The sequence below is a fragment of the Mustela lutreola genome, chromosome 4, assembly GCF_030435805.1.
Source record: "Mustela lutreola isolate mMusLut2 chromosome 4, mMusLut2.pri, whole genome shotgun sequence".
Classification (NCBI taxonomy): domain Eukaryota; kingdom Metazoa; phylum Chordata; class Mammalia; order Carnivora; family Mustelidae; genus Mustela; species Mustela lutreola.
In genome coordinates, this window is record NC_081293.1 from 11,187,721 (window position 1) to 11,203,432 (window position 15,712).

A 15,712-nucleotide genomic window follows, 5' to 3' on the forward strand; every position below is an offset into this window, starting at 1 on the left:
TGGGTGGAGAATGGGGTTCTGAGAGCTGTTTTTATACGACTTATCTCATTGGCTCCTGGTAACAACCTGCTGCAATCCATACTCTTATTACGTCCCTTTTAAGGATGAAGAGATAGAAGCTGAGAGAGGCCGAGCTTTTCCATGGGGTCAACATCAAATACGTGGTAGACCCAGGGCTTAGACTCAAAACCTGGCTGCTTTGTGCACAGTGAGAAGGAAGACACTCACCATCTCAAAACACAGTACCGAGGTTCCATCAAAAACGCCCAGACCCCATGCTAAGAATGTCTACCTTGAGAACGCAACACTCAGGTGTTGTGGGGCTGGAGATCTAAAGGGGGACACTGAGTAACAGATGCTGGAACTGCAGGAAGCATCCGCCACCAACAGGAGTGGAGGATAAAAGCTAGTTCTGTGGCACCAAAGGAGCCAACAGCTGCAGAGAAGGCGCCACAAGACAGGCGAAGCAGCTTGTCCCTTCCTCCTCCTCCAGCCTCACGGTCTTCCTCTGGCGCCTCCTACTGGCAGAGTCTCACACAGCGCCAGCTGGCTGAGCAGAAGGCGCCGCAGACTCCAAGCCCCAAACGTACAAGACCCGAGGTGGAGCTAAGAGGAAAAAAGTGTATGGCCACACAGGCCCACCCGATCGACGACGTTGAAATGCTGGGCCTCACATTTTTGAAATGAGTACTTAAGAAAATGCCACTTAAATCAACTTATTTCCACTGAAGGTTGTACTTTCCAGGTTTTAATGCAACTGTCTGTATGCTGTAAATGTTCTACAGAACGATTTTATGTACTTGTTTACATGTGGGAAAGAAGCAGAAATGAATACTTACAATGCAGCACCCTCCCCACCCCCCAATTACCTGCTGTTCCATGACCACACGGGCGATGGCGGCTTGGACCACGTTGGTGCGATCCAGGCAGTCCATGCAATTGACACGAAAAATCCCTTCTTGTTTACATATCACCCCGGCTTGATCGACCCTTTTTCAAAAATAGATTGGGATTATTTTACAATATGAAATACCTTAATGAGGTTTTCAAAAACCACAGTTCCTTAGAATATAGCAGTAACTAATCAGGAGCACTAGGGGCGCCTGGGTGGCTCAGTGGGTTAAAGCCTCTGCCTTCGGCTCAGGTCATGGTCCCAGGGTCCTGGGATCGAGCCCCACATGGGGCTCTCTGCTCGGCAGGGAGCCTGCTTCCTCCTCTCTCTCTGCCTGCCTCTCTGCCTACTTGTGATCTCTGTCTGTAAAATAAAATAAAATCTTTAAAAAAAAAAAATCAGGAGCACTGGTTATCCACTTGATGGAATACTATGTGACAGGCATTACTGAGCACTTCGAGGACACTGTTGTTAACTCACACAATAAGTTGATAAGACATTATTATCCCCATTTTAAAGACAAACAAAAGAAAATAAAACCGAAGGGCAGAATGACTTGTCTTCAGTCTCACTGACTACTAAGCAGACCTGACACAATCCTGGATTATGCTCTTCTATACATTAAAGCCAGAAGGCATTTTAATTTTTTTTTTTAAGATTTTATTTATTCATTTGACAGACAGAGATCATAAGTAGGCAGAGAGGCAGGCAGAGAGAGAAAGGGAAGCAGGCTCCCTGCTGAGCAGAGAGCCCAACTCGGGGCTTGATCCCAGGGCCCTGGGATCATGACCTGAGCCGAAGGCAGAAGCTTTAATCCACTGAACCACCCAGGCGCCCCCAGAAGGCACTTAAAACACCATCTTGCCTGTCCCCTTTGACTGCAAGGAGAAATGCATCTCAGTGCATTTAGCTCGAGCAGACAAAGTCACTTTACCACTCAGTGAGGAGTCCTGCAGACGTCTTGTGTGTCTAATTTCTCTGTCTAATCAAATGTTCTCTCCAATCCTTTAATCCACTTTCTTCTTCCTACAACTCCCTCCTGCTGATAATTTTCATTTTCCCCTCTCTGGTAATTCTGAAATGCCTGCACACTGAGACCAAGTACCTCGAAGCCATGTTAGGGATGTTGAGAGAGAAGAGAAAGAGGAAATGTCGACCACGGAACATCTACTGGAGTAAAAGAACAGCCAGAGAGCGCGTCACTCCATTTTGCCTGACCACCTGACACCTCTGCCCTGTTCTAAGCTATCACTGCCCAATGACGGCCACTCTTGAAAAGGAAAATGGGAATTGGGAAGCAAAATGAAAGAAAAATGCTTTTTCAGCTTGCTGCTATTAAGTAGTACCAAATACATGTGATTTCACAGACTAAGAGTTTATATCAAATTGACTTATGGAACACCTACCAACACCACTTCATGTCAAGGATAATGTCACAAATGGCATCTGTTAGTGTTTGAACATTCTCAAACTTCATTCCTCGGCTAAAATTCATGCCAAAGGAAAAAAAAAAACAACTTTAGTAACGGTTTTTTTTTTTTTTTCAGCTTAAGATACAATATTTAAAGTAGCTTGGAAAAATTAAAATTATTGCTTTAAGTACAGGCGGTTAACATCACTATAAATTATATGGGCAACTATATAAATGCTTATAATTAATCTGCATTGTGAAAGAAAATATATTTAAGAATACACTGAAACATATCACAGGTATCAGAAGCTTCTTTCCCCCACCAAATTTTCAATACCTGGGTAGATGAACCCACATTAGAGCCAGGATTATGACAAAAGAACCGGCTTTCAGAGTACACACAGGTTAAAGTTACCATCAAAATGATTCACCGATTATTTTTTTTCCGGAGCAAATGCTGGTAAGGTTGATCCATAGGGAAAGGAGTATTACTAATACGCAATAAAGGCGAGACAAGAGAATGACTTTTAAGTAAGGGGACTCCATTACTTTTGCCAGGCTTGGACCGAAGCAGAAAGGAAAAGCTCCAGAAGTTCTTCAGGTGACAAAAGGAAAAATGGAACTCTCATGTTGTTTTGGAAAAGAAGGACTAAATAATGCAGGAACAATTAAATTTTCAGCCAAAATAAAGCTCATGTGAAAATCAAAACTAAATAACAATGACAAGAAGAGATGTTTCTTTCCGATAGGAAGACGGGAAGCGACAGGTTGCCATGGCAGCACGTGCCGCAAACACCGGACCGGGTCAGAACTCCCGTCAGGAAGCCCTCTTACCAGTGCTCGTGGAAGTCAAATGAGACGTAAGTGAGCTGTGAACTGTTGTAGAGTAACACTTGCTTCAGGTACGCATCACCAATAATTTTCTCCCTGCCTGCTTGGTCTACCAAGTTAATAATAACCTGTGAGAGTAAGGAAAAACGAATTCAGTTTAGTCAGACGTTAAAAACTCAATGTGGTTTTTAATCACTTTATTTGGAATTATGTTTTAGAAATATTTTATAGCCACAATTAGAAATTTATCCCTTCAAGCATCCATTTTTTCCATAAAATTAGGCTTTCACTTGTTATATTTCAGTTTATGAGAATCATTTACGTAAATAGCATTAATAGCTATCTTATGCATCACGTATTTGCAATAACCAATTGGGATACATAATAAAAACCAGGTCCTTTATCATAACAAATATTTAAGTTATTTATAATAATTTTTAAAAGAAATATATGAGACCTACATATGGACACTATAAAACTGCTGAAATACCAAAAAGAAAATCTGAGTAAATGGGAAGACACTATGATGCCAGATAGCAAGGTCCAGTGCTGTAAGGATGTCAAGTCTCTCCAGATTAATTTGAACATTTAACAATCCCAATCAAAATTTGATCAGCTCTTCCTATGGACTTGACAAGTTAATTCTAAAGTTCATCCGGAAGGATAAATATGCAGAATAAGCTCTGAAAACTATTAATAAAAGAGGACTAGATCCACTGAAGAGCAAAACATACTCTTAAGTCTACAGCAGTTAAGATGGTAGTACTTGTGTAGAAACAGAGGAATGACCCATAGAACAGGACAAATAGCCAAGATACAGACCACGTACATTGAGGAATCTAAACTATGGTAACAGTATAATTCTGGGGGAAGTCCAGAATATTCTAGAATAGAGGGGAGAAACTTACTTTAGCCCCTACATCTCATTATGCATAAATTATAGCTGCATTAAGGACCTAAATATTTTTTTAAGTTATAAAAAAAGAATATTTGAGGTGATGTTTCCATAACTCTAGAATGGGACATGACTTTCTAAGCATAAGATTAAAAACCAGAGGCATAAACAAAAAGATGGACAAATGTGACAACATGAAAATTTAAAACCTCTGTAACTAATGACAATACAAGTAAGCAAAGGTAAAACAACAAAACAAAAAGAAACAAAAAACTACCTGGGGGAATATATCTGTAACACAAAACCAATAAGATATAAGAGTGCTATAAATTTAGTTAGAAAATAAGAATAAAGGATACAGAGGAAATTCACAAGAGAAAATACACAGAACCAACAGACATGAGGCTACAACTGTTAATAATCAGAAAGGGAGACAAACCAAGAAACGGACTCTTCTTAACTATGGAGAACAAACTGATGGTTATTGGAAGGGGTGCTGGGGGGGACGGGAGAAACAGGTGACCAGGGTTAAGGAGGACACTTGTTGGGATGAGCATGAAGTGTTGTGTGGAAGTACTGAATCACTATCGTGTACACCTGAAACATTATACCGTAGGTTAACTCACTGAAATTTAAATAAAAACTTTTTTTTTTAAGATTTTACTTATTTGTTTGATAGAGATCACAAGTAGGCAGAGAGGCAGGCAGAGAGAGAGAGGAGGAAGCAGGCTCTCACCGAGCAGAGAGCCTGATGCGGGGCTCCATCCCAGGACCCTGAGATCATGACCTGCGCTGAAGGCAGAGGCCTAACCCTCTGAGCCACCCAGGCATCCCCTAAATAAAAACTTTTTAAAAAGCCCAAAGAAATACAAATTTATAACAGAAAACTAGTTTTCACCTATCCAGAGGCAAACATTGAATCCTAAACAGAGTCAGCATTGGTGAGTATATGAGAAAGTGAGCACTGGCTCCCATTCTTGCTGAGAGTATAAACTGTTGTGATCTTCTGGGGATCAACCGAGGGGCAGGTGTCAATATTATCCACCTACTATTTGCCCTAGCTGTTCTGCTTCTAGAAACATACTCTATGAAGCACATAGAATCCCCAGATATATGAACGTTGCTTTCTGGAAAATTTTTACACTAGCAAAAACTATATCCTAAGCCTGCATCAATGGAGAAATAGAGAAAAAACAGCCATGAAACATTAAGTGAAAACAGCTGCAGAATAGTATATATTGTACAGCCCTCCACTGACTTAATTTTATAAATGTGTATTTATGCAGGTGCAAGATGGTTTTTGCTGCAAATGACAAATCACTGACTCAGATCTTAGAAAAAGAAGTCAGGAGGTTGCATGGTTCTAGAATTGCTTAATTCAGTGGCACCAATACCAAGTCTTTCCATCTGTCCTGCCATCTTTGGCATATTGGTCAGGGCTCAGGTTAGTTCGTTCACAGTTTTGACACTGAAGCAGCATCTCAAGTCCAAACACAACCACCACGGAGGGACTGTTGATTCCTGTATCTCTTTTTAGCACAGCAGGAAATCGTTCCCAGAAGCGTCCAGGAGACTTCCCTCACATCATACTTCACTGGCCCAGCTGCCGATGAACACACACAGGTCAGTGCCCAAACCGGTCACGGGCAACAGGAACAGTGGAGCCACCCTGAGTCAGACCGACCTGCGACCTGCGGGTCCGCCTCTCAGAGAGCGACTGGGGGAGGGGGGGTTGTGCGGAGCAGGTGGGTAAGGGAACATTACTGGGGTACTGTTAGAAAGGAGGAGGTGTCTGCTCAGAACATACACAGATAAAACTGATGTGTCCAAACAGTTTTTGAAAGTCAACACAGAGCAGGGATGAAGGTGCTGAGGAGGTTACTCCTTCTGCTTCCTTTACACATCTCAGTACTGTTACAGTTCGCACAATGATTATGGGTTACATTTTTTAAAAGTTTTTATTTTTTAGTAATCTCCATACCCAGCATGGGGCTCAAACCCACAACCCTGAGATCAAGAGTCACAGGGCTCCTCCAACTGAGCCGCCAGGTGCCCCTATGTGTTATATCGGAATCGTGGCTTACTTTCTGTAATGCTAGCGATAACTCCACATACTGCTGATACATGAACTTATTCACACTGTAAAAAGTTCAAATGTAGATAAAGGTCAAATCCTTCTTCACTTCAACACAGACCCACAGCCTTCCCCGGAGGTGATGAGGGTTCGCAGCGTGCTGTGTGCCCTTTGAGCCCATATAAAGGCGTGCTGATACACATGCGCATCCACATATGTGTGAGAACACAGATATGGAAAAGAATTACATGGTTTTGTTTTGTGGGGTTTTAAATGGCAACACACCATATGCTGTTACAGTCTTTACTCACTCTACTGTGTGATTTCAACATCTTTCCACGCTAGTACACACAGATCTACAGATCTACATCTCTGCCTCATTTCTAAGCCATTGTATCCAATGCTTTACATGTGCCACACTTCATCCTCTGACCTCCTGATCAACAGTCGGGGTTCTGTGACGCTGCAATCAACGTTCTTGGAGAGACCTCGTGGATTGAACGCCGGTTTCTCTCAGGTAGACTTAAGATTTTTTTGTCTTGGAGTTCCAGTTTTTCCACGTCCTTAACAAAACTTGGCTTATACTATCTTTTTATTTTAGTCATTCTGGTGTGTCAGTGGTTTTACTTTGCATTTCCCGGATGGCTGATGAAATGGAACACCTGTCATATGTTTACTGGCCTGTTAAATATACCTTTCTGTGAACTCTGCTCAAGTGTTTTGTCCAGTTTTCTTTCAGGCCAGACATCTTTTTGGGGAGGGGGGTTTATAAGACTTATTTAAAAAATAAGTTTTAAATAAGAGTTCTAGATATGAGTCTTTTGTCTTAGATGTATATTTTTAAAAATCTGAAATATCTTCTCCTACTCTGAATTGCTTTTCCATTCTCTCAATGGTGCCGCTTAATAAATAGAAGTTCTTTATTTTACTATTTTTAAAGAGATTTATTTATTTGAGAGCGAGAGAGAGTGTGTGTGCTTGAACAGTGTGAGCAGAGTGATGCGGGGCTCGATTCCAGGACCCTGGGATCATGACCTGAGCCGAAGGCAGAGGCTTTAATCCACTGAGCCACCCAGGTGCCCCTTGGTTAGCACTTTTTAAGCCCTAATTAAGGCTTAATTAGGTCAAAAAGGTGTTCTTGGGGCACCAAAGAGAGGCTGGGGGAAGGCCGTGGGACTTTAAAAGGGAAAACAAAAGAACTTCTCTATTTTCCTTTAAAAGGTTCATGGTTTAACTTTTCAAAGTCAGATCCATATCCACCTGGAAATGATTTCTATATATAATATTTAGTATAGATATTAAAAAGCAAAACTACTGGACTAACGATCTAAGCAGATTTTGATTGATAATGCCATTTGTAACAGCTGTACCGACTTCTGTTTCCACCAGCAATGTGTCAGAGTTCTCATTTCCCCAATTACTTGTCTTTATCTCTTATTATCAACTTCATACTTTTTTTCAGTCTGAGGGCTTGCTTTTTTATTTTCCTGCTCAGGCTGTCTTTGCAAGGATTGCACAAAGTGCATATATTAATTTTGGAAGAACTGACATCTCTTCAGTACTAGTCCTTCCTGCCAGAAACATGGTATTTTCTCTCTGTTTATTCAGGTTTTCTTTTGTGTTCTAGTCATTCTTTCTCCCACTTCCCGCCTCCATATACATGCTACCTTTTTTGTCTGTTTATTAGGTTTTAGGTTATTTTTTCCTTTTTTTTTTTTTTGTTGTTGTTACTGTTAGAAAAATGCATCCTATAGCATTACACATTCAGACTGGTCATTGCTGATGGGTAAGACTTACTGATTATTCTATAGGAATCTCATCTGAAATCTAGTCATCTTATTGAACTTGGAATTTTACTCAACAGTTTTCACTTGATTTTAGTCTATATGATCACATTCCTACATATGAATATGTAAGAAAGATGGGCAGAGAAAAAAGACATTGAGAGATACATATCAAGTTATTTTCTGGAGGTGGGACTATAGTTGTACTGAGAGATGCCTTTCATTTCTTACTCTAGATAATTTCTGGCCTGTGGCAACTAACTGACAGACTGATCTCTTAGCTAAAAACAGTCTAAAGTAGCTGATTCAGTGATAATTCTTCTTAAGGAATATTGAAAATACTCTTAGCTTATGTGTTCTTCAACTTCATGACAAGATGCCATTTTGCTTAATTATGAATAGTACATTGTTATTTTCATGAAATTTAAAGAAACAGATATATAATCATGGCTGAATACGAAGGAACATTTTATTACTACAGATCAAAGCCCACCTGTTTTTTGTAAATTTTCAGTTGTTCTTCGAAATGGGCACAGAAATAGGCAACAGTGTCCTTTTCACCTACAAAGAAGTGATACAAAATCTATTTTTCCTTCTAATGTTTGAGACAGAAATTAGTGTCTATTCCATCTTTAATTTTACGTTTCAATAATTTATTGACAACCAAATATAACTAAGATGGTCCAAAACCACTATTTTAAAATAAAATGCAAAGCCAAAGATCCTAGATTCCTTTTTTCCCAATCAGACTGAACTGAACTACATTGGAAGTACACACTGTGAAACTAGGACCTTTATTGTTCCTGCATCCGGCCTATTGTTAGAAAGAGCTCCATGTAATTTATAGTAAGAGAGTAAAAACTGAAGGTCTACTGGATTCTCACAAAAATATACTAAGTTTTGAGAGAAAATATTCTGTGAACAATTTTCAAAATCAACCTCATTGAGTAATCTGATTAGACTGACAACATGACTTAGCTATTTCTGTGCTACAGTTAAAATACTGGAAGAAGTTAAATCCTCAGTATTTAAAACAAAAACAAACCTTTCACAGTGAGACATCTGAGTAAAGGCATCTTATCTATTTTTTGTAGATGCCATCTTCAGATATTTCCTACTTTTATAATACTGGCTACGTTTACCCTTTACCAAAAGTAAGCATTTAAGAAAGTATTCTCCAAGGAAACAATGGTTTAAAATCTGTGAAACAAGCTAATTTTACTCTATTGCTAGGGAATTTTTTCATTGTTAAATAACTTACTTAGATTATCAACAATCATTATTATTCCTGCAAATACTATATCACTACTAAATTTCACACAGTTTTATTATTTTAACTGAAGTACCAAGCCCAGCAAATCAAAACCCATAAAATAACTAATATTTTAAAAAATATTCTCTCTGAAATCATCACTTGCAAACCGAGTAACTGACAAGCTTACTTTTGTCCAGCCGGGGTCGCGGATTATATCGATACCCAACCTGGCTCCAAAAGACAGGCACGGAGCCTCGTGTTTGAATAAAGGACAAAGTATGATTATGAACATGAATTAACTGCTCAGTTTCCACATAATTTGCCACATTCCCATTTTTATCCACTCCTCTCCGTTTGTAACGCATTCCTAAAAGACAATTAAAACAGAAAACAGCAACGTAAAGAAATGATTTAGTCTGATCAGATATGCTCCTTAACCAAGGACGTCTTTTAGGATAGCTTAAAGGATCTCATGTGCAACCAGCAGGCAGAACAGTAACAACTTCCCCCAAACTCATAACGATATGCATCATTGTTTTTTAAAAGTTGAAGCGAAGATACTTTCTGTGAACTGAAAGGGAAGGGTTTTCCCAAGGGTGCTAGCACTCAGGAAGGATTTATTACCATGATCCAGGCTGTCAGTGGGAACAATGGTATTTAGAAGCACGTCCCAAGTGACTCTCTTCTCTTCTCCATATATATACCTCCTTTTCTTTCTGCTTTTGTTAACTCTCCCCCATGCACCTCCCTCCAGAAATTGGTCCCCAATTACATCACACTATTTAGAGTCACTGAGCACTTTGAAGCCAATTATGTTTCCAAATCCATTATTGTCATTAGCATTTCAACACATCTGAAGCTTTACCATTCTCATCTAAATTTCACTTGCACACGATTTCTGCCCTCTACTCACCTGCTCTGTGCCTACTTCGGCGTGAAATGAGAGCCACTAGAAATCGTGGGTGAATGTCATCTACACAGGTGGACTCCTGAGGGGGGGTCTCTGGGCTGCTTTTCTCATCATCAGATGATTCATTATAATTAACCACCAGTTCTTCAATCTGCACGAAACCTTGGATAATGGGGATAATCCAGAAGTCCACCTCTGGTGTCTGAAAACAATATGAGCGTCATATTGCTTCCCTCTGTACAGCACAGCTGCTCCCTTAAACCCATACAGAAGCTAGCACGTATTTGTGAGTTTACCGGAAGGAGAAACCTTCTATTTTTTAACCATGTTTCCTGCATATTGGAGGAGGGCAGGAAGGAAGGAAGGAGGAGGACAAAGGGGAGAGCCTTTCCTTTTCTCTGTGGTGACCAGTTCAAAAAGAGCTGCCTGACGGGGGCCTGGCTGACTTGGTTGAGAGAGCACATGACTCTTGATTGCAGGGTCGTGAGTTCGAGCCCACTGTTGGGTATAGAGATTTCTTTAAAAAAAAAAAAAAAAAAAAAAAAAAAAAAAAAAAAAAAAGCTGCCTGAGAGGGCCCCCAACATAGACACCACACTGCCTGGGTACCAAACTCAAGCTCTACCACTTACTCACTCACTCAGGTAAATCACTTAACCTTACCGTGCCTCGATGTCCTGCTTTGAGAAAGAGGAGAGACCATTACCTCATTAGACTGTGTAGAAGAGTAAAATGTAAAAAGGGTTTGGCTTAGCTCCTGCCTTATCATTAAGTATTTAACAAATGTAGCGATTGTGATTATTCCCCTTGGCACAGAAACGGACGAACAAACAAAAACCAACATAGAGGTTGATTCTTAACTCCCCATTGCATCAAGGCTTTAATAAAATACAACCAACTCTGATCACCTTGTTATAAGCAAAGACTGACTCTGTTTTCTAGTTTAGAAAAAAAACTTGCCTTGCCAAGCTGAAATCCACATAGCAAATGAATCAAAACAAAACAAAAAATCCTTCCACGAGTATCTTATTTTACCAAGTCACCCAACATAATTAGGAGTATATTAATTACACTTAGACACATCTGCTTCTGTGCTTTTCAGGCTAAGAAAACTCGAATTTCCCAGCTGACTGTGTGCAGGGACAGTAAAGGTAAAAATTGCTCTAGGCAGCTGCTCTTGCTCTTTCTCTCACATCTCCACAACCGTATCCAGCCTTAGCCTTGGCATGACCTTCAAACCTACCTCATTGTTCACAGCCACATAAGCCAGGACCTGTCCCACGGTTATGTTTTGTTTTACAGAGCACGCAGATAGGGTCTTAGGAAGGTGGTTAGAATTGAAAATAGTGAAGTGTCTATTTGCATTCATTATTCTTACCACCATCCTCATTGTTTGTGTTTTTGTTCCAGCAATCATGCAAAACTCTTGACAGGAAAAGAGAAATGTACACTGCCAAATGCATCTCGACTGCAAGTCATCAGTTTTAATGGTAATTCCAAGTGTCTGACAAAAACTCTGCCAAACATATTAGAACTCAGTATGTCAGCAAACGGCAAAAATTCGCATTATAGTCACCTTTCTTTTTCTCCCCATCACTGAATTTCTGTGGTCATAGTTTGGTCAGCCTCATAAAAAAGAGCTGAGAACATTTTCAAGCCTCATTCTGAAGAGAGGCATGGTAGATAGCTAGTGGTAGACACTGCTCTAGTTCAAAATCATTTATACTAACCACTGCCAAGGGGGAGAGGAAGAAAGGAGAAAAAGGGGTTGAAATTTTCGAAAAGTTAATGAAAAGACAATATGTTACCCATTCAGCTATTTGCCTACTTTGTGTCCAGAACAGTAACTAGCACCCAGCAAGCCTTCCATACATATTTGTGGACTGAGTGAATGAATTGTCCTTGGACGGTCATAACTCTGAAATACGGGACAAAGTAAAGGAACAAAGTAATCACTGACCTGGAAGGAACCTCAAGCAATAATCTCACATATTCCCTATCTTCCCAGATTCATATACTGGCAGTACTGGAACGTCCTTTGAGATTGGTCTCCTCCAATTCCCCGATGACACAGAAAAGTTAAATGACTGCTATCATTAAAGGAAATTTGGGCTTCAACATTTCCAATGAGTACAAAAAAAAACCTGTCTTTCAGAGGAACCCTATGGACATTAGTCCCACAGCCTTAAATTACTACTATCCTACAGGAACCTGTTAAAAAGCTAGGCCTTTGGCTAGGCAGTGGAGTTGTGAATTGCCTTAAATGATGCCTGGGCTTTCCTAGCTAAATGATTCCCATTCTAGAGGGGAAAACATTTTGTGAGATTTTTTTAGTTAAAACAAAACAAAACAAAACAAAACAAAGCTTTTAAAAGTAGGCTGCACACCCACTCAAACTCCCAACCCTGAGATCAAGAGCACATGGCCTTGTGAGCCTGGTGGAGTTGAGCCACCAGGGCACCCTATTTTAGTGAGGTTTTTTTTTTTTTTTTTTTTTTTTAGTTTTTTAAAAATTTTTAATAAACATATAATGTATTTTTAGCCCCAGGGGTACAGGTTGTGAATCGCCAGGTTTACACACTTCACAGCACTCACAACAGCACACACATCCCTCAATGTCCATTTTAGTGAGATTGTTAATTCATCTTAATACAATTGAAAAATATTTGCTTCATAACTATAACTATAGGATATTTTTGAAACCATTACTCACACCAATCTCAGTAAGATCTTGTATCATATATTTATTCCAAAAAAATCGGTCATCAACCTGGAAAAGGCAGAGAATAGTTCAGAAACATGTAGTCTGAGTTTTCCTACAGAAGCCAAACAGGTCCATAAATTGTTCCACTCTGAGCTATGAGAGAAGTACCTTTTGCCAGAGGGGACGGGGATCCTTCTCCCCGGTGCTTTGCCTCTGCACCGAATTGGTCAGGTCATAGGTCAAGCTATAGTAAAAGGACTCTGAGTCCATGAACATCTTTAGCAACTCCTCAAGTAATCTCCTCTCCAACTTCTCCTTTTCTTTACTTTCCTTAACCTGTAAGAAATTGAGCTACTAATTACCACAGGAATTCAAATGTGCAGCAGCATGTGGATAATATCCAACTTCCTAGGAGACAAGGGAAAATGATCCCAAGGACCAGGCACAGACAGTGCTTTCATAGGATAAGCAGTTTGAAAACAAATTTACAGGGGAGAAAATTATCCTTCGATTTAAAACTAATCAAAGATGAATTCCAAGCCCATATCAATTAAACTCTTACTTTCTTTTTATTAGGAGCAGACACATTGGTTTTAATATGTGTGAAGGTCTTCAGTAGAAACTTTGAGTCATCGGGAGATGGTACAATCTTCTCTGGTTTGTTAATTCCAAAATGGTGCTTCTTACAGAGCTAAATAATTAGGAAGAGAAGAAAATTGTTATTTGTATCGGCTTGTTAAATGTTCAGGTATGAGTGCAGAAGGGGCTGCTACTTCTCATGCACTTTGGTCAAAAGAAAACCTCAAGGCTTATTAGTAAAGTGACCAAGTAGCGAGCTGATCGTAGAAAGCACAGCTCTGGTTTCAAGGATTAGAAAGTTACAGTAAAGGATAAGCAAAGAATAAAGGACAGGATATCCTTAGGATTTAGGGGTGGGAAATTCAGATTAAGGTCATAATTACAGTAAATTCTTATCAAATACAACTGAAGAAAAAGATCTCTGGTTGTTAATGCTCTGAAAATTGGCATCTAAGACTAAAACTATTGCAAAATACACATTTGCTATGCTCCAGGGGCATTACTTTCCAGCCATCTGTGCTAAACATTCATTCATGCTGGTTAACTGAGTATTTTGGTCAAGAAGATGTCAAGAGTCTATTCTACTGGGAATCTTATAAGCTGGACATGTCAACCACTCTCTCTCCACCTATCCTCACACACACGAAAAGAATCAGCATGAAAACATACTCTTTGGGACCACAGATTAAATTTGAAGAAGCTGTAAGCAGAGGCTGCAGGAAATGTGCGGTCCAGCTGACAAAGATGAGGAAGAGGGTGGGAACGTATTACTAGAAGGGCACAGAGGTTTAAAGAAGGCTACCTGGTTAGAGTCAAGGGTCTTACAAATAACTTCATACAGCTCAACATACAAAGCAAATATTCTGAAAGGTACATAAAGATTCTATTATCCATATGCAAACTAATTCCATTTTTTCAACACACTGGTTGTATTACTACACTAAGCAGTAGGCTCTCATTGAGAACAAACAGTTAATGCCCATTATAAGTGGTGTCTTACTAAATAATGATTACTAGATGATAAACAGGATAAAAAAAAACCTTAACGAGAAGAGCAAAAGATAGTCCAAACTTTGATCTTATATTGAATAAAAAGGGTAAAGGCATGCCTGTTCTATCAAATTTGGAAGTGGACAATTCTGTCAATCATCTCTCAATAAAGCTGAGGGGAAACTGGAAGTGGAAACTGAGAACCGGTCTGTATTCAGACATAATGGAATCTTGCAGATCTTATGCCTTTTCAAGATTATGGCTACCAAACCCTCTCCTCCCCTGAGTTCTGCAACCTGATTACAACTTGGTGCTGCTCCTGCTCTACCAGTGAACACAAGGGGACTGAAGATGAGTCACTCACAGCCGTCCTGCCAAAACTGAGCTCATGGTTTCCCAAAAAGTAAGCAAAACTAACAGGATCTCAAGTTGACAGGGAAGGCGAGAAGCACTGAGCAAAAGGACACTGCTCCAGCATCTTCTCCCCACCTTGCATGGGACACTCCCATCAGCACAGAAACACGCGGATGTAGCTCTCCTCTTACACCTTCACTTGACGCCTCCTCCTATGCCAGCTAGCGTCGTGCTAGCGTCGTAGTCCTCTGTACTCCTCACTGCCCCTAACCTCCTGCTGCTCCCCTGTACACTGCTACCTTCACTGTGACCAATGACCTCCCCTTTGCTAAGCACAAGGGTAGAATCTTGGTCCTTATCTTAACCTCTCGGTTAGCATCTGACACAGTTCGTTACTCCCTCATCCTCTCTGATACACTGTACACCTGGCTTTCACCGCTCTCCCTTACCTCTTTTACTGGTTCCTTTCCAACCATTTGACTTCTTAATGTCTTGGCCACCAGGAGGTTCAGTTCTTGACCCTCTTCTCTATCTTCATTCTCTCCCTCAGTGATTTCATCCCATATCATGGATTCGGATATCTTCCATATGCCAGCTTCTCCTTCCTAAATGGGTATTTCCAGCTCAGCCCTCTCCCAAAATTCTAGACTCACAAATCCCAACATTTCTGTTTGAATTTCCACCAGGCATCTCAAAATCAACATGTCCAAAACCAGATGTTCATCTTCCTTCCACTGCCTTTACCCCCGCCCCCACCACTTTCTGCCCCTTGCTCACTCCGGCGCATCTACACTGGCCTCCTGGCTGCTCCTCAACACGTCGGGAACACTTCCACCTTGGGGACTTTGTCCTAGCTGTCCTCTTCCCAGACCTCCTACCACCATCTCCACCCCAGGCACTCCCCCCATCACCCTTACTCTGCCCAGCTTTTATTTCCCAGAGCATATATTACTTCCCAACATACTACATAATTACTATCCTGATGTTTATGATCTGTCCTCCCCCTATTATAATGGGAGCTCTGTAAGGCAGACG

General features: G+C 40.4%; 1 protein-coding gene and 1 long non-coding RNA gene across 2 annotated transcripts in view; one reads left to right on the top strand and one right to left on the bottom strand.

Annotated features, from left to right (window-relative positions):
- Nucleotides 1-15,712, bottom strand: part of INPP5F (inositol polyphosphate-5-phosphatase F) — a 78,403-nt gene that overhangs the window by 16,659 nt on the left and 46,032 nt on the right. Inside the window, exons 4-12 of the mRNA XM_059173028.1 lie at nt 13,317-13,445; nt 12,923-13,090; nt 12,764-12,820; nt 10,056-10,254; nt 9,330-9,509; nt 8,381-8,448; nt 3,138-3,262; nt 2,299-2,376; nt 870-990 (exon numbers count right to left, since the gene is read on the bottom strand). Of these exons, the coding sequence (XP_059029011.1) occupies nt 870-990; nt 2,299-2,376; nt 3,138-3,262; nt 8,381-8,448; nt 9,330-9,509; nt 10,056-10,254; nt 12,764-12,820; nt 12,923-13,090; nt 13,317-13,445 (1,125 nt within the window). The remainder of the gene's footprint in view (nt 1-869; nt 991-2,298; nt 2,377-3,137; nt 3,263-8,380; nt 8,449-9,329; nt 9,510-10,055; nt 10,255-12,763; nt 12,821-12,922; nt 13,091-13,316; nt 13,446-15,712) is intronic.
- On the top strand, nt 5,537-11,902 carry LOC131830619 (uncharacterized). The gene is made up of 3 exons (XR_009353247.1): nt 5,537-5,652; nt 6,449-6,620; nt 11,461-11,902. It is a non-coding gene; the product is annotated as an uncharacterized LOC131830619 (long non-coding RNA).